This window comes from Mytilus californianus, unplaced genomic scaffold (genome assembly GCF_021869535.1).
Source record: "Mytilus californianus isolate M0D057914Y unplaced genomic scaffold, xbMytCali1.0.p SCAF_10, whole genome shotgun sequence".
Classification (NCBI taxonomy): domain Eukaryota; kingdom Metazoa; phylum Mollusca; class Bivalvia; order Mytilida; family Mytilidae; genus Mytilus; species Mytilus californianus.
The window spans coordinates 40,992,180-41,012,819 of NW_026262582.1; the positions used below are offsets into that span (position 1 = coordinate 40,992,180).

Here is a 20,640-nt window from a genome sequence, read left to right on the forward strand (position 1 = left end):
CCACAGACAACATTGCATGTTAAATTACCTTTATGGGCATAGAGACTTGAAGTTTAATTACCAATCCCATAATTTTGGAAGATTTGATGTATTAAAGATATAGCATTGTATCGTTGCAAAAAGGTTCAATTAATAAGACAGTAGTTGCATAAATCCACGTAGTATCCTATAAAAATCTAAAAGAAAAATAGAATGGTTGTAAAGAAAAGGCAAAACAAAAGCCAACTTTCTCTCCTTGATCATTCATATACTTAGTTCGTATTATTTTTTTCATTTTAGTATTACAAATGATGGATCTCTACCTTCACCTTTTAGTTATGGTTCTTGTATATTTTTTCATAAGTTCGGGTTTCGCCTTTACTGTGCATGTAGGTGATAATTTATCATTTGTTTCTTTTCATATATATTTTTTTTTGTATTTTATTACTGTCAACGATTTTAGGTGTTATGGTATACATACCAAGTATTTTCCGTCCGTCCATTTAATATTTTTATGTATTTACTCAAGATGCAGCATTTCGTGATTTAATTCGTAAGACAACTTTTAATTGTGTATGTGTAAGATAACTGGAACATATGGATATTATAATATGCTAGTTCTGCACTTCCAATTATGGTTATAATAATGAACAGGAAATGGGGTATGTCACTGATTTTGGTAAAATTATGCGTATATCTTGCATGCGTATAAAAATATGCAATTAACATTTCAACTTGATACAACATTACCAGTATTCAATGGGCATTCGTAGAAATGACAAGCTTTGGTAAATAATTAATAAATCTATGTAAAAAGTAAAATAATAAAAATACCGAACTCCAAGGAAAATTCAAAACGGAAAGTCCCTTATCAAATGGCAAAATCAAAAGCTCATACACATCAAACGAATGGAAAACAACTCATATTCATGACTTGGTATACGCATTTCCTTATGTAGAAAATGGTTGATGAAAATATCAAACTTTCCCTTAAAATCTGCTGTCTCAACACATAGTCCAGGTAAATTTCTGTTTTAGTGATGTAACTTGCCGAAGTTCTGTGCAAAATATTTCTTTGTTAAAACTGGGACTATTACTTGACCGTTAACTCATAACCAGTAACATTCTTTTCGTCATTTGTGAGGGTCTGGGTGGGGTTTACTGATAAGAAATAATGACCAAAAGTGAAGGAAAAAGGCTAAAAAGTAAAGAATGGAGAAAAATAGGAAAAAAATAATAAAGAATAATGGTCAAAATAAATTGAAGAAAAAAAAAGTTGTAAAAATTAAAGAATAGTTAAATAAAAGGACATCGGACATCCCCCATCACAAAATACCATGTGTTATCCATACCAAATACTTATTTAAAGAGAGGCACAAGATACCAAAGTGACCTCCAAACCCATAAGTCTAAACTAAACTGACAACGCCATGGCAAAATAAAACAAGACCAAAAGACAAACAACAGTATAGAAAACACAACAAAGAAAACTAAAGACTAAGCAGTATGAAGTCCAGCAAAAAGCGGCGGTGATCTCAGGTGCTCTGGAAGGGTAAGCTGATCCTGCTGTACATGTGGCAACCATGATGATGCTCATGTAGGTACAAACTGGTATTAAGTATAATTCGGTAAGTCAAATTCGGGTAAAAGCAGCCGGGATTGTGGCTATGACAATTGGAGCATATCTGTCGTCAGCTGTGAGACAGATAGTACATAACGGTCAAACAACTCGTGATGGCGTTCGTAAAATATTCGAAATGATGATGTCAACTTCACCACTTGGAGCTCTTGGTTTGATAGCTTCCTTGATGTGAAAATGTGAGGTCTATAAGGGGTTCTATTGTACATGGTAAGGAGCGCAAAATAACATGGCTAAGTGAAAATGTTAACATATCTTTTCTTGCATGTTTTAATGCTACCAAATACTTATCAATGCATTATTACTATATATACAAAATAATGTGGATAGCTATAACGAAATGAAAATCTGAGGTCTATAGGAAGGTTGAATTTGTCATGGTTGTGGTTCAAAATACCATTGCTAGGTAACAGAGTTAAAAATCTGTTCTAAAATGTTTTATTCCTACCAAATATTTATCAGAGCATTAGTTCTATATTAATTATAGTTTGAATAGCTATAACATTTTAAAATCTGAGGTCTATGTGGGAGTTCGGTTTTCCTTGGAAGGGGTTCGAAATACCATGGCTAATTAAAAATTTGCAAAGATATTTTCTTACATTTGGTATTGCAACCAAATACTTTTTTATTCATTAATATTATATGGCACAGTTTGAATACCTATTACAAGTTCCAAAATACTCATTTAAAAGACAAATTCGAGATTTGAAACGTGCAGATTATGAGGTCCTAAAAACCAGTTGATCGAAACTGACTCGGATGATGAAGTTTTAGCTCAAATACTATAAACGATGTTATGTGAACTTTTCCTCGGAGTTCAGTATTTTTGTGTTTTTACTTTTTGTCAAAACATTTGAAAGTACTGTCAATAGATATATACCTAATAAAACTATTACAGTACGACCAAATGATAAACCATTTATGAACAACTTAATTAGAAACAAGATAAGACATCGTAATAGAATTCACCATAAAGCAAAAACTTCGAATAGTCCAGATTACTGGAAAAAATTTAGAGAAATTCGCATGAAATTATCAGTTTAGTTAGAAAGGTAAAAGATGAATATAAGTGCAAACTGACATCACAACTCAATGATAAAAATATTCCTCCTAGTCAATGGTGACGCATTGCCAAGTCGGTGTCAAATTTTACAAAAAACAGAGATTCAACCCCTTTTTTAGAACATGATTACCAAATTGTTATTCATCCATTGGACAAATCAGAGATCATGAACAATCATTTCGCTAAAATAGCTAATATTGATATGGAACCAGAAATTCCTGATAATAACGAGCCTCATCAATGTCATTTAAACAAATTCGTCATCACTGAGAAAGAAATTTTAGACCAGTTAAAAATTTTAAATATAAATAAACTAGCTGGACCTGACGGCATCAGTCCTAGAATTTTAAAAGAGGTTGCTAGCTTTATTTCTAAACCATTAACTAAATTATTTAATATGTCTCTAACAGTTAAACAGGTTCCATTGTTTGGATAATTGCAAATGTTAATCCTATTTTCAAAGGAAAAGGTAGCCCACATTCAGCTCTTAACTATCGTCGAATTTCTGTTACTAGTATTGTTTGTAAGAATATGGAAAAGGTTCTTATTAAACACTTGTTTAATTATGTGAGGAGTAATAACCTTTTGTCAAAGTTTCAATCTGGAATCCAGCCAGGTGACTATACTGTTTATCAGTTAATTGAAATATATCATAAAATTATCAGTAATATGGATAGTGGGAGGGATGTGATGTTTGTATTATGTGATGTATCTAGAGCCTTTTTTGGGATAAATGGTGAAGTGGTTGAGACAATGAATATTCACTGTCATCTTGGGATAACATTTCAGTCATCAGCTTCATGGAACACACATATGGATAATATTTATAAAAAAAAAGCATGCTCTCGTTTATCTGTGCTTCGACAAGTTAAACATTTATTAGACAGAAATTCACTTATACGTATTTATTATGCTTTTATTAGACCTAAATTAGAGTATGGCGATGTTGTTTTGGGCAATTGCTCCCAGCACGAATCCGAGCTTCTTGAAAATATTCAAATAGAAGCCACTAGAATTATTACTGGACAGGTGTAATTCCTCAAGACACAAAACTTATATTGAATTAGGATTAGAAACTCTACAGAATAGACGAAATAAACATAAGCTTATACTATTTTATAAAATATTAAATGGGATGACACCTGCATATTTAAATGAGTTAGTCCAGCTATATTTTCCCAGAAAAACCCCTTATACTTTGAGGAATGAAAAATAATACTTTTCACCCTCCTCTTGCTAGAACTAGCTCTTACTTTAATAGTTTCATTCCTTCCACTGTAAGACTTTGGAATAGTCTTCCTCTAAGTATACACAATCCCCAAGTTTGTGTATATTTAGAGGTAGATTGGACAAGCTTTATAGGACTGATGAAATATTCAAACCTTTCAATTATGGGATAAGGAAACATAGTATAAGTCATTGTCAACTGAGAAATAATGCTGCAACCTAAAATCTCATTTGTTTAATCAGTTCTTATCACAGAACACTATTTGTGCAAACTGTAATCACCCTGTTGAGGATAACCAGCATTTCTTTTTTATTTGCCTTAAGTACAATGATGTAAGACAGATTTTACTTGATTCCATTTACTACAATTGTTGATAATGTTGATATAAATAATTGTTTAATTTTTTTGGGAAACAGATTATTTTCATATGATATGAATATTGCTATTTTAAAATCTGTTCAGAAATATATGAGATACACTCACCGTTTTGTTTGAAATTTTTTTATTTTTTGTTTTACTTAGTGTTTATTTATTTTGTTTTATTTCTTTTCTTTTTTTCCTTCAACATTAATTCACTTATTCCACTAAGTAAGCTTAGTGTCTCTTCTAAACCTTATATAAATATTTCTAATGACTAATAAAGGATATTTACATGTCTCAAGGTATTTGAAAAAATAATGATTAATTGCCTACATACTTAAATATACTTTACATTTAGTAAGTAACACAGTAAATATGTATTTGCTTGTGTGTGTGCTTATAAGTAGCATGCACTTTCCACTATATTGTATTATTTCAAATACAGTTGTCAATATTTGATTTATACCTTGTACATGTAATATAGAGATAGCTTTTATAGGCTGTGCCTGTTGCTGAATCCTTTTCATATCTTTATGTATAAAATATGTTTAAAATCAATCAAAAATCTGAGGTTTATAGGGGGTCCATTTTTCCATGATTTAGGGTTTAAATTCCATGGCTAAATAAAAATATTTGAAATCTTTTCTCACATATTTTATACCTACCAAATACTTATTAATGCATTATTACTATAAAAAGGGTGGGGGGTGGCTAATTTTCCATGGTCGGGGGTTCAAAATACCATGGCCAAGTAAAATGTTTAAAAATCATTTCTCAAATTTATTACAGCAATATTACTATATTAAGTAGTTTGAATATCTATGACAATTTGAAAATTTGAGGTATATAGAGGGTTCAATTTTCCATGGTTAGGTGTTTACAATATCATCGCTCAGTCATTTTTTTAACACGTTTAATTAATGCCAAATACTAATAGGAGCATCATAAAAATTATATATATTTTTACCACCGAAAGTTATATTTTATAGCCTAGTTCGTCGAGTGGTGTAGGGCACTGGCTACAGTGTAGGCGGTATTGCCACGATGTCTAAGATGTAGGGGTTCAATTCCCGCTGAGGGAAGAAAAATTTGCTAACGCAAATGTGCATATCTAACATTGTTTGCCTACCTTTGAGACAAAGTATATTGTAACGTTCCGGGGTTTTCGAGTCAGGAGACCCGTGTTACTTATGTGGGCCTCTGGTGAAGGAAGTAATAATAAAAAAAATCATAATGGAAATTCATAAATAGTATAATGTTCTGCTTCAGTAATATGCAATGCAACAACTTCAAATATATGACATGAAATAAAATACGCTAATATATAATAAGTAATACAGGAAGGTGCATTACTTGCATCATGTTTAATGAAACAATTCTTCTAGCGCTCGGTGCAAGAAAATCTACTTGGGACACAGCATTCTAAACCTCAGCATACTCGGTGCATGGTTAGTGATTTACACGAGCAAACAGTACGTCAGAATTTTGATATAAAGACTTTGTTAATTATCGTCACCAAGCACTCTTACTTGGTGCAGCAAACCATAATTTCAGAGATACTGCTAACTGCATGGAGTATTTTGGAGAGAATCTCTCAGTTGGAACATGTTACGCATTTTATACAAAGGCGTCGTTTACTGATGACGTAATACACAAGTTATTCATAAACAAGAACAGAAACACGTAACGTTACATTTGGCGCGTTACAATGAAACAAAATGTTTACAAAAACAAAATGAACAATTACACACATAAATAAAGTCGATATGTAGATTTAAAGAAGTCATCAAATAATGTAAGGTCCGGGTAAGCAATTGTTCTGTAAAATACGGATCAGAACACAACAACGGACATCTGCATATATCAAGTGTGGAACGGAGACCACAGTGATAATATAAACAGATCTATCTTATTTACACAAGTTAATATCACAGTAACAATATATGCTTTCAAATCACCGCTATTTAAATTATAGAGTAAGCCCTGTATAACCGCAGGTTATCCGAAGAATAACGTCTGCCGTAAAGTTGTCACATATTTGGACGTTTGTAATAAATTTAAAGTTTCATCTGACGGCATGATATGTAAAAACATCATGCTTAACGATAGACAAAAACAGCTGATCTGCAAGGTATACCATCTACTTGCCACTATGCATCATGTACTGTGTTAAAAACCTAGTTAATACCGACGATGAAAGGCAATATTTTATAAATCAGTTGGTCGAGAAATCTAGGGCAATGAACACAGTGTAGGCAGTGTTGCCACGATGTCTCAGATGCAGAAGTTCGAATCCCGCTGAGGGAAGTACAAAAATTTGCTAACACAAATTTGCAGATTTTACATTGTTGGGCTAAATTTGAGACGACGTATATATTTTAATTATGGTGTTAGCCCTGTTTAACCATAGGTTATCCGATGGAGAACGTCTGTCGTAAAGTTGTCACATATTCCGACCTACATAATATAAAAGAACATGCATATATATATATATCGTTGAATTAAAACTCGTTCACATTGTCCACATTGTTCACATTTTTCCTATCGGTTTCACTCCTCACGTAAGATATTCATGGTTAACATATATGCAATCTCACAAAATAAACGTTGTTAGGGTTAACGTCACATTACAATCACACTTTGCAACAAAGGAAGTAACGTTGAAATATTTATATTATAGCTATAACAAAAACATTTGTAATTTAAATATTTGAGGTTAATAGTTCAAATCTCCATGGTAGGGGGTCAAAATACCATGGCAAAGTAGAAATGAATAAAACATTTTTTAACATGTATTATTAATACCAAATACTTGAGCAAACTAATTATATAAATTAGTTTGAATAGCTATGATGATAAGAAAATCTTTTGTATAGAGAGGGAGGGGGTGGTGGAGTGTTCCAATTTTACGCGTGTCAAAATTTATGAAAATTTGACAACCCTTTAGAATGAATTGCTTTGTATCTTGATCTAAAAATGTATGTTGGCAACGATTTTCGATCAGTTTTTTAAACCATGGAACATAGGAACTCCTTTCATAGAAAAATGGAACCCTCTTTGATTATCAGAATTTCAAATTTCAAATACTCGAATTATGTAAGCTTCGTGATCGAATTAGTATGCTGCATTACGTATTTTGAATATAAAAAAACAATGTTGAAAAAAATTTGATAATTTAAGCCCTGCCCTATAAAATCAAAATTTTAACTCATAATACATTGTAATAGCATTTTTACGACTATAATGCTGCAAAAGGTATTTTGAAAGACAAATATATGAATGAAAAGTGTTTGTAACACTTTTTATTAGAAATGGTATTTTGCCACCCCACTTTTTAGCCATTGAAAATTGAACCCCTTGTCCTAAATTGTAAAATTTCAAATTATGATTGCATTTACACGACTTTAACTAGTTATAATGCCGCAATAAGTATCTTGAATCCATAGCAACAGTTTAATAATCTTATAACTCTTTTTCCTAGCAATGGTATTTTGACCCCCCTCCCCCATGAAAATTTTAATAAATAATTGCATATTCAAACTACTTGAATTGTTATATTATGTTCCGATTAGTATCTTTAACGAATTAACAGGCGGGTCCATTGGGTTCAAAATATCATATGATAAAGGACATAATCTTACTCAATCTGCAATCAAAGAAATTGTGTAGTGGATAAACCAATGTTCTATAAAAAGATAGTACGTAAAGAGTTTCGTAAATTTCCAGTATTTAATAAACCAATCAAATGTCCAGAATTTATGTTTATATGAAACATAATAAATTTACAGGACACGTTACCAAGGACGTTTGACTATAAATACAGAAAAAGACACCACCAGACTACCTATTCGGTTTTGAGTCAAAAAAGGCGACAACAAAACATTTAATTCTTTTTTTTTGTGGTAAGTTGATGTTTCACTTTAAATGCGATAGAATATTAAAATAAAGATAAAGAAAAACGGCGATACCAATAAGCCGATAAGGATCATAAATATTGATAAATGATAACAGAACTAACTACATTTTTTTTAGTTGTAAATGAACATTTGCATCTTCCTCATATGGAATGAATTGTAAAGTTAAAACACTTGCTGTTTAATTTTTAAATAAAACTACCTAAAATTGAGACATAACGTTAGAATGTTAATGCGCTGCAACTATTTTCTTTTCTTTTCTTAGGAACATATACTCGTTTGATAATCAAAATATACACTGCTTTTAAAGATAAAAATTATACAGAAGGATATGTGCTCAGCTGAGAGTCAAATGGTTGACAATATTTAATTAATCTCTTAATATTGCAAGGCCTTAATATGTATTGGCTACCTTTCCTTACTTCATTTAAAATAGCTATTATAAACTTTAATAATAAAGCATATTAAAATAATCAAATTAATTACTTTTGGAGTGTTCAAAACTATTTGGGTGTTTTAGATAAATTAAATGTTTTTATAGTTCTTTCAATTAAATGGACATTTGTTATGCCTTGTGTACACTCTTCTGTACACCTCGACACATAAAACATAGATACGTTTCAGCGATTAAGTTGAAAGACATTTTGTTAGTATTATTTAGACACCCCTAGAACAGCCAACTTGTTCCGTTAAGTTTATGATTCGCAGATTACGCCAAAACATAAAAAACATCCATGCAAATGTCATCTTACTGGTAAAAAAATAGTAACGCTTAAGGTTACTTTGATAATATGTGTGATTTAAAAATTCAAGCATTCTGTAAATATTCGGCGGAAATTAACTTAAGGGTATACATATATTCTCAAAAGCAATAATTGTCCTTTTAAAGAATTGGATGAGTTAAACGTTATCTTACAACTTACGACAGAAGAGATGATGTTACGTATCTTGTTGTTAATTTCTTTTATTAAAGTTGATATTCCTTCAGTCTGTTCTTATGGTTTGTATATTTTCGAACTCGGTATTTCAATGTATTTAATTATGTTTTAGATTTTAATGAATGTATAACTGATAATTTTTTAAGTAAGGGATTTCGTTACCACATAATATTTAAAATCTTTACTATTTGTTTTTTAGTAAATACAACATATTGGTCTCGAAGTTTGGCTGTACATTTGTGCCTGTACAAACCTAATTGCAAAAGGGATTTCACATTTTAATTTTAATGGTGATTGTGTGTTAAGAGCCCGTAAATTCAGTTATGGTCTATGTAAACTTATTGTCTTTTAAATAAACATATTCTTACAGGTGATATTAGTTACGCATTACACAAAATCCGTTGATGTATGGTTGATATTTTAGTCTGGAAACACATTATGTATTTACTATTAGTTGTAGTAGGCTTTGAAAAATGAAAAAAAGCACTTTAAAAATTGGTTGCGTCTAAAGCGTTTTTCTCGAATAACCTTCATCTGGAAGGTTTATACACAAAATATATAAATCCAAGGATTGTGTCCGTCTACTAACTGCAAAAACTGTTAGCTCTGTTATTCGCGACTTTACTTTTTTTGTTAGTTGATTTTTATTTTATTTTTTTTTGTTCGTTGCTTTATGCCGATCTGATGAGTCAAGCCCTTTCCATCTGATCTGTACAGTGATGATTATAATTACTTAAATATGATACGACATTTGTGAAATAGTGTACTCAATTTTTCAGAGCTAGAGAGTCATGGCACCAAAGGTAAGACGTTTATCCATATGCATTGTACATTCTATGTTTAACAAACCTTTTATTTGTTCTAGTGAAAAAATGCTAATTTTTTTATGAACTGTCAGATGATAAATATGAAAGGTAAATGCCTGGAGTTTAATTATGAAATGATTTCACGTGTACTGGCATGAAGTAGGAATGTGAAGGCACTCGTAGCGGATTTTTGTTAATCAATTATGGAAAAACATTCGATAATCATTTGAGAAACAGATTCTTACAAAGTTACTCGTGGATCATCGGATTTATCCAATCTTGATAGTTACATTATCAAATTTTACGCTCTCTATTGGATAAATCCGATAATTTACCGGTACCAATGTAAGAATATATATGACTGCAATTGCAATCAAAGCGATTACGAAGAAGGACAACTTGATTGAAACATATAATTCAAGCAGATGTATTACAGTAATGTTAAAGTAAACTGAAAGAAAAATATTAAGAAAAAAATACAGTGTGTACAAATGCCAGCTATAAATCTTTAACTTACAAGCAATTCGATAGTTTACAGACCCAAAAGAGAAAGAACAAATTTACCGCCCATTTACAAACTCATTTTTGCGATCAACATTTATTCTCGACTTTCGCAAGGAAAAAAATAAAGCAATCAGATTATTTTTTATGAATGTGGCATGATATCATTAACCATTCTCTAATAAAATTAGAAGATCACAAACATAAATTGCCAAATGTGAAAGAATGGTCAAACGGGGATATAAGTTTGTTTACGGTACGCACTAAAACAGTTGATGTGATCAATTGATTACAGGAAAACACACTAGTGACAAAGCAAGGTGTCACAATAATAATATCCAATGGGTTGGTCATGCAAAGTGAGACGACTGAATGTTAAGGTTGTTAAAAGGCTTCTTTAATTGTTTGTAGATAACTTTGTATGCGGATACAAAATTTGCGGGTAGATCACACGTATTTACGGATTCCTGTAAAAATATGCTGAACGTTGGATATGATCAAACAGCCGTTAGTGTAATAGTTGAGGAAGGGGTGTAAGTAAACATGATTAAATGTAATCATTTTGTTAGTAAATCTACGGAAATGTAAGCCAGCATTTCAAATTAAGAATATTATTTACTGTATTAACAATTATTGATGCTGCATATCGAATTTAATTGTTAACTGTAATAACACTCTCTTAAAATGTATGAGAGTAAAGAGATAAATCGGGTTACTCAATATAAAACTCATGACGCATGAACTACTAACATTTTCGATCACCAGTGTTCAACCCAAGTTTTTTATGCTTAATTTTAAGTTTTCTATGTAATGTTATGTGAACTGTTGTTCGTCTTTTCTTCGTTTTAATTTTTGGAAAACACGATGAGAAAGCTTTCAAAGATTATAATGTATATGACTCAAACTTTGAGTAATAAAGAGTGAAAAGCTGGTCTTAATTGTGAATGTCAACTTAGACAATTTGGTGTATTCTTATTTCGATTAATCAGTCAAACTGTAAACTTGTTATTCCGTCTCATGAAATGAATAAATTTCTCCTAAGTAACTAACAATACATATCTCTTCATTGTTAGCTCACCTGGCCCGAAGGGCCAAGTGAGCTTTTCTCATCACTTGGTGTTCGTCGTCCGTCGTCGTCCGTCGTCCGTTGTCGTCGTCGTCGTTAACTTCTTACATTTTGAACTTCTTCTAGAGAACTACTGAATGGAATGAAACCAAACATGACATGAATGTTCCTGATGAGGTGCTGACTGATGACTGCCAACGGTTAACAAAGGACCCTATGGGAAATATGTACAAATGTCTTTTTCTAGAAAACCGCTTAATGGATTGAAACCAAACATGGTATGAATGTTTCTTTTGATGTGCTGACCAAGTGTTGAAACTTTGTAGGCTATCATTCATCCAATATGGCCGCCAACGGGGACTTAGTTTAACATAGGACCCTATATGAAATACATACAAATGTTTTCTTTTAGAGAACCACTGGATCGAATGAAACCAAACATGACATGAATGTTCCTAATGAGATACTGACCAAGTGTTGTTTTTTTTTGTAGCCAATCAATCTTCCAAAATGGCTGACAGCGTGGAACTTAGTTTAACAAAGGACCCTATATGAAATACATACAAATGTCTTCTTCTAGAAATCCGCTTAATGGATTGAAACCAAACATGGTATGAATGTTTCTTTTGAGGTGCTGACCAAGTGTTGTTACTTTGTAGCTGATTTGTCACCCAAGATGGCTGCCAGCAGGGTGAGTAAGTTTAACATAGGACCCTATGGGAAATACATACAAATGTTTTCTTCTAGAGAACCACTGAATAGAATGAAAGCTAACATGGCATGAATGTTCCTAATAAGGTGCTGACCTAGTGTTGTTACTTTGTAGCCGAACCATCATCCAAGATGGCAGCCAGCAGGGGACTTAGTTTAACATAAGACCCTATGGGAAATACAAACAAATGCTTCTTCTAGAGGAGCACTGAATGGAATGAAACAAAACATGGCATAACTGTTCCTTATGAGGTGCTGATGAAGGGTTGCTACTTTGTTGCCGATTTACTGTTCAAGATGGCCACCAGGATTTTTCATTAAATTACGGGGCCAATAATAAACCAAATTTGGCCTTAATCATTATTAGGGTATCTGTTATGATTTTAATCTATTTTCACATGATTTCTAAAACCAAAGTAGAATCAGGTGAGCGACACACGCTAAAAAGAGCCTCTAGTTTCTTGGTATTCTCGTTTGAATTGTTTCAGGGTTAGAGCCGTTTAAGATTCACAATACGGTATGTGTAGTCAGGAACCTGATGTTCAGTGGTTGTCGTTTGTTGATTAGGTTCATGAGTGTTTCTCGTTTCTCGGTTTTTATATAGATTAGACCGTTGGTTTTCGGATTTGAATGGTTTTACATTTTTGGGGCCCTTTATAGCTTGCTGTTCGGTGTGAGCCAAGGCTCCGTATTGAAGGCCGTACTTTGACCTATAATGGTTTACTTTTACAAATTGTGACTTGGATGGAGAGTTGTCTCATTGGCACTCATACCACATCTTCTTATATCTAAGCGAATGATATTGGCAATCATACTACATTCCTTATTTTGATATCAACTGACTAAGTAGCTATGAACTTTGAAAACTGTAATAATTCAGGGAATTTTTTATCATTCTAGTTATTTCTCTCTATGTTGTTTAAATTTATGATAAACTTTCATTGATAATGTTGGCCAAGGAATTGCAATCCTAAATCGATTATTTTGAAAAATTAAAAAAAATATCACTTCATAATCAAACCCAGTTGAGGATAAATTTTATTTGATTTAAGGGCTGACACTCTCTGTTGATAGTGTTTATAACCTGCTAAATTGTTACGTTGACTTCGAAGTCAGTGTATTAACATATTGAAATGAATTGCTACATATAAAGATAACAGGAAAGATGTTCCAGATAGCCTGACATGGCCTACACACAAAACGTGGTACAAATGTCCTCCTTTATCTTACTAAAGGAGGGACGAAAGATACCAGAGGGACAGTCAAACTCATAGATCGAAAACAAACTGACAACGCCATGGCCAAAAATAAAAAGACAAAAAGACAAATAATAGTACAGATGACACATTATGTAAAAGATAACAACACGATCAAAAACCTATAGGCCCAGTTGCCAACATGACCTTTATATATATATAGATACTAAATTATTAAAGCCTGTGGAACCTTTAATCCTGCAAAAGTAATGTTTTGTGACAGCATGGCTATATTCCTTAATTCAGCGATATGTTCTTGCCGTCGTACAAGTTGGGAAATGTTCTCGTTATATGATATGGCTAGAGGAACATAGCCTTCCAAAAAGAAGAAATTTGTGAAATCGTCTCTTATGTCTTATATTTTACTATCAATTTTGTCATGTGGAACAACCATAGTTTTGTCTAACAAAAATAGAAATCTTTGATTGTTATTATTGGCTTTATCTAGTTGATGTTTTCTGGATAATACATTTAGCAGTATTGAAAAACTTTGGACTATCAAAAATCAGTAAATGTATCTGCTTTTATTGTTAAGTAACCATTTATATGCCAGTCATGCAATTTATGACAATCGAGATTCATCGAAAAAAAATTAAACATTGTAAATTTTGTTTTTTACCAAAATTTCGGATGAAATGGATAATTATTCTCCTCATACTGTCTGATTAAGAAAGAAAATTCACCTGCCAATTACAATGGAATGTAGTTAAGATTATTGAGTTTCTGACTTTTCATAGTACATTTCATATAATTTGCATCTCCTATTGCCATGAGTAAAAGTTGAATTATAGATAGGTTATAATATAACTTTGTGTTTTCAACAGAATAACAAATCTAAAAGTGTGTACTACTTGGCTCTTCATTCATAAATCACATTTGGTATAATTTTTCAAGTGAAATGGTACTGGTTATTCCAATGATATGATGATTTAAATGTTTGTAGTTACGAATAAATAAATCATCCTACAAGGCTATGGCATGTTTGCACATGTCCAGGATCAATAATTTCAATATATTTTTGGGACTTAAGAAAGACCGTTTATTATTACAACAAATGAATTCAAGACCTGATTTATTGAATCCATTTAATAAGTTTACTATGTTTTTTTTTATTTGAATTTTCCTTTTTTTATTTGTATGATTAGACTTTCTATATGGATCACGTTTCAACAATATTAGATTGCACTTTTTTATTTATTTATTTTTTGCTTGTTTCTGTGTGGTATTTTGCATCTAATACATGTCGTTTTGCTTATAAAATAGCAAACTCAGCCTTCGTGAACTCGTATGTCTTATTTAGCCTTGTATATTGATTCATTTATGACAGATAATTTGATTGTTCGGAATATCAGGACAAGTAATCAATCAAGTAGTTGAATTGATTATTGTGCTTTACGCCACTTTCGAAAGAATTGCCTAAATCATGTAGACCATATCCAATTGATCGGGGTACCAGAATATCCAGGAAGAACCACCGACATTTACATGGAAAACTGACAATCCAAGTCGGGAATCGAATTCAAAATCTCTGTGTTGACAGGTTTGATAGCACTGTTTAGGGGTTATATATTATTTAGATCACTAGGTCACATAAAGAAACTAGAAAATCATTACAGTCATCAGAAGTAACTTGTATCAACTGAATTGATATCGTCTAAGACCTCACCACGATCGAATATAATTCTAAAATAATTAAACTCTGTAATTTGAATAACTATACAATTTCGGTGATAGTAAATATATATATACTTCAACACAATTATTCGTCATACCAGAATATCTAACTGTTTGCTCGTGATTTTTTTCGTCTCAAAGACTCAAACCGTTCTGTCAATAACGAATTCGAAACCAATAAGAAACAAACTGATGTTTTTAATTTTAATATATTATAGATGGGTGCTGTTCCAAGAAAAAGACTTTAAAGGCAAAATTTGGGTGGTGATGCAAGGAGAAAAAATAGAATATTTAAGATGGTTCAACAAAATGGCAAGGTCAATTAAACTCCTGGATGACACTCACAATGTACGTTTATAATATGTATGTAAAGATAGATAGATGTATACACGTTTACGTTTACGGGTGCCACATGTGGAGTAGGATCTGCTTACCCTTCCGGATCACCTGAGATCACCCCAAGTTTTTGGTGGGGTTCGTGTTGCTTAGTCTTTAGTTTTTTATGTTGTGTCATCTGTACTGTTATTTGTCTGTTTGTCTTTTTATTTTTGGCCATGGCGTTGTCAGTTTGTTTTCGATCTATGAGTTTGACTGTCCCTCTGGTATCTTTCGTCCCTTTTTTACATAGATCAGTTAATACGTTTCGTTTGTGCATGTTCACACTATACGGACTTCATTAACCGAGGTGTGCTCGTTACACAAAAACTGCTCCAACAGAGTTATTAGGACAAACAATTTTAATCGACACTAAATAATATGTACGGTCAGCATCACAAATTTGTTGACCGATGCAATATTGTTTTCAAGGTCAAAAGTATTTAGATATCATTATTGTCGTCTGGTCTGCAAATTTACTGTTTTATTTCCAATTTTGACATTCTGCCTGAATTTGTATTCGCTTGGTTGGTGATGAATGCATAGCAAGAGACACTTGCCATGTCTATGCACCCGGTCTAGCTCCTTTCGGAGTTTATGCGATTCTGTCCGTTTTATTTGTTACCTCTTCCTAATGAATTTACGTGATTTAAACTACTATCGCCTTAATTTAAGGCAAATGAATACCTCTGTATGTCTATTTTCGGAAACATATAAACGCTATTGAAGAAGGATTATGAAATGGGCGAAAATAAGAAAGTAAACCATAAAGTGTGCCAACTGGGGATGAATTTACCCTCTAACTGTTTATTTTCTCTGCTTTTGTCGAATAACAGACATGTTAGCATTTTTTATAGGATTTTTATGCAGACCAAGAAATCAAACTTTTCACAAAGAATGGCGACACAGCGACATTAAATAATAATGTTTCAGATCTTTCTTTTTATGGATTTTTACACCAGGTTTCGTCTGTAAAAGTCAGCAAAGGAGGGTAAGTAACATTTGGTTGTCCATCATTTTTGGCATATTAAACTTACCATTAACAAAAGATGATTAAAGTCCCGAACAATGTTTGGGTTCACTTAAATTGACAAACAGTCAATATATTGAGCAAAATTGAGCATAACTTAACGACGAGTATAACGAACCATTCGAACACAAACTGTAATGAGTTATGCAATATATTTTAGATATCCCGAACTGAACACTTATTTGGTCCATGAGTTTGTTCAGTTCCTTCCGTATCTATAATATACAAAAAAGAAACTTAAAATATTTCTTACCTCCTTTCCAAATTATATAGATCGGTGTATACACTATTCATTTTAACTATTAAAGCGTTAATTAAAGAACTTTAGCATGAAGTATATATTTTTTGTATATTGGGCTAACCAAAACTAAATTTCATAAACAAAAATGCTGGTGGTTTATTATGGTATGACTCTTTCTGTCGGCAATTTGAAAATAAAACACTTGTCACAACTGTTTTTGGTTATTTTATCACCAAACTGACTTGTAAAACGTCAAAATTCAAGAAGAGTACATAATAGTCATTTGCATTAAACTTACTCACCTAGAATGAACGAATCTAAATCGGAATCAACTTAAGTAAAAGATAAACAGTACTCAGAATGATATATACAAATAACAAATACTTAATTGCATCGATAACTAGATAATAGTAATAACATAAACGGTACCAATTTTTCTGCACCAGATGCGCATTTCGACAATCAATGTCTCTTCAGTGATGCTCAAAGTCAAAATATTTGAAAACCCAAAGCATGTTGACCAGTGAATATCGATTTTACTAGAATTTCCTAAATGAACTTGCCAAAAGCGTGCGTCTCCACGATAAGATGTTTTGTCTTCTCGTCTTCATTGCAAGCTGACTTAATCACACAAATAAAAAAGAGGTTTAAAATCAAATTTCCAATGTCAATGGCCGTAACGTAAAAAAGAAAATGATGCAATCGACAAGCCTCATTTAATAACAAACCATGCACTTAATTATTATCTGTGAAAATCGGTTTACTCCATAGAAGGGTCAAGACAGTTTGAACCACAGATAAAAATAAAGTTCAGACATAAAATGTTGCATGAAACATTTGCATTTGGCAAAATAATGGAACTTCCCAGGCCTATGACATGTAAAATATTGAATTGATGTTAAAAAAATATTAGTTCAGGCTATATTAAAAAAAACTGAGCAAATTGATGCTAAAGAGTCACTACTTCTGTTCTTTTCAGATAATGACATTCCTCAAAACCAAATTGGCAAATTAAAATGAAGGACAAGTCACACAATTGTAATGATAATGTTAATTTATTTCAGAGTATTTATTAGCAAAAATAAGAATATTTACTGATGTGAATATGTATAAAAGATTTGTCGCTGAACGCAGTTGTCATTATATTTATCGCTTATAATTAATCAGTTAAAACTTCGAGAGTTACCGGTAAATCATCACAAAGCTATATATCCCGAATTCAGTCGTGATGTGAAAAGTTTTAAGTCGACTATTCATCAACGGGGGCTTTAGTAAATGCAATCATTTATTAAACCCTTTATTTATTTCCATTGTCGTTTTTAAGTATTCTAGAAAAAATAGAAATACTATAACTTTGATTTCTCACCCGAAAATTAAAAAGTACTGTACATACGCTAGGTTGGTAACATGTACTCGAGTTTAAGGGAAGTCCCGATGATTTTGGAGTTTCCCAGCGAATGTATGAGATGAGTAATTTAAAATTGATTAACGTGGATAACGTTCATGGTCTTGTATAAATGTGATGTGTTGACGTTACGTTACGTATAATTTATAATAATGTCATTCACATATGTATGGCAACGTAAAGGTTAAGGAAAGCTATCCCCCCCCCCCCAAAAAAAAAAAATTTCGTCACTCACGAAAACGAACTAAAAGGCCATCTCAAGATGTAAGTAAATAAGATGTGTATTTGTTGTGTATATCAATTCCTATCGCAGGACTTTGAAATTCCAATGGGCGTGTCTAATTAGTCATGCTCGATTAACTTTTAGTAAATAAAACCTCCACTTTAAAAACAAGACCGGGTTAATAAGTTCAAGTACAATAAGGAAACAAAAGAGATTCTTTATGAAATGAGATCGTCCCAGGTATCTTAGATAATTATTTTGATAATAACAATGAAAACTACACCAGTGAGAAGTTTTAAATGAAAGGTTAATAAAGTGTAGGAATTGTACTTTAAATTTGTATTATTGGCTTAAGAGATTTATTGATAAAAGTTATTATCATACCACTTTTTCTCATACTTTGTGATTGGTATTTTTGCGGATGATTATTTTTTCGCTCATTTATCGATCGAAACAAATCTTAGTTTCATATCACATGTATCAGCAGATTAGGAATTTTGAAACTCTGAAAGATATGTATATTTAGTACTGTGTAACTACCTTTATTTATAAATATATATATAAGATATTTTATGTAGTTGGATTGGATATGATGGCAGAGGTTATAGAGGCAAGGCGACACTCTTCTTAAAAGGAGATTTTGAAGAGGATTCCAATAGCAGTCCGTGTGATGGCGGATTCGCTAGTAATGGTGGTATATCTGCATTGCGTAAAATCCAAATCGTAAGTTTTTATAATGTCATAAAGAATTTAAACTATAAAAGAAGACAATGACAAAATGCAAAAGTTAATAAACCTGTTCACATATTGCTTCTCTGTATTCTTACAGAGCATTACGTTATAATTGAAATTCTCATCTTTTATAGTTGGTTTAACATATTATATAGAACATTGTCAAACAAAAACATACAAGGAGACTATATTCAATCATTCAAATATTGTATCATTTGTTAAGTCTACATTCATTTGGTTATATGTCATTTTTATACGCCCGTTTACGGGACGTATTATGGTATACCGTTGTCCGTCCGTCGTCAACATGTCGGACATTAACTCAAAAACGCTTCAACCAATTTGCATAAAACTTTGATGAATTGATCATATCTATTGATGTGGGTTCCCTTTCGTTTTTTATAAAATTAAGATTTTACGTTTCTGAGTTATGGGGTTTTATTCATTAAAAAAGGGGGGATTTTCCAGTTTTCGGACAATAACTCAAAAATGCTTTTACCAATTTGCAAGAAACTTTGGTCAATTGTTTATATCTATTGACATGAGCTCCCTTTTGAATTTTATAAATTTTAGATTTTATGTTTCCGAGTTATGGAGTTTTATTCATAAAAAGGGGGGATTTTCCAGTTTTCGGACAATAACGCAAAAATGCTTTCAGCAGTTCTCATGAAACTTTGGAGAATGGTTTATATCTTTTGATGTAAGTTCCCTTTCAATTTTTATAAATTTTTGATTTTACACTTCCGAGTTATGGGATTTTATTCATAAAAAATGGGTGATTTTCTAGTTTTCAGACAATATCTTTAAAGTGCTTTCAGCAGTTTTCATTAAACTTTGGTGAGTGGTTTATATCAATTAAGATAACCTCCCTTTAGTTTTTCACAAATTTCTGATATGAAATTGATAAGTTATTGAACTTTATTCGAAAAAATGCGACGGGCGTATCATGCGCTAATGGCGCAGCTGTTTATTATACTTTATGCAAATTTCTTATATCATCCATTCATTTCATTGAACACGCAGCATTTGTTGATTTTCACTAACCTTTCATAACCCCCGCCCACCAATAGCACGTGATAATATTATTAACGGGTGTTAATGCCTAAAATTAAGACCCGCTGAGCTCGAAGTTTGCCGATCCGGAACAATTAACACCCGCTACGGCCGAGGTTTTCCGATTCTTATTTTAACATCATTTCCGTCGTTTTGTTGTTGTTATACGCCAGTTCCGAGATACGGTAGTTAGTTGAATCTGTCATATGGCTTCCATCACCACGTGGCCAAAATGAAGGCATCGTCACTTCCAACACATGTAGAGCGAACGGGGGAAAAGTTTGATGCTATTTTGCACAAAATATTAAGGAAATTAAAATCTAATTAGTTAGTCACTCTCACTTTACACGTACGGTAATTTAGATTACGTACTTACGGAACATGAATTTTTTTTTAGACTACCCTGTAGAATGATGATTCTGAAAATGCTTGTAACTTTAATAGTG

At 32.1% G+C, this 20,640-nt stretch overlaps 1 protein-coding gene across 1 annotated transcript in view; it reads left to right on the forward strand.

Annotated features, from left to right (window-relative positions):
* The window catches only part of LOC127718127 (epidermal differentiation-specific protein-like), a 227,533-nt gene that overhangs the window by 199,342 nt on the left and 7,551 nt on the right, over window positions 1–20,640 (forward strand). The window contains exon 6 of the mRNA XM_052224084.1: window positions 18,988–19,132. Coding sequence (XP_052080044.1) covers window positions 18,988–19,132 — 145 coding nt within the window. The remainder of the gene's footprint in view (window positions 1–18,987; window positions 19,133–20,640) is intronic.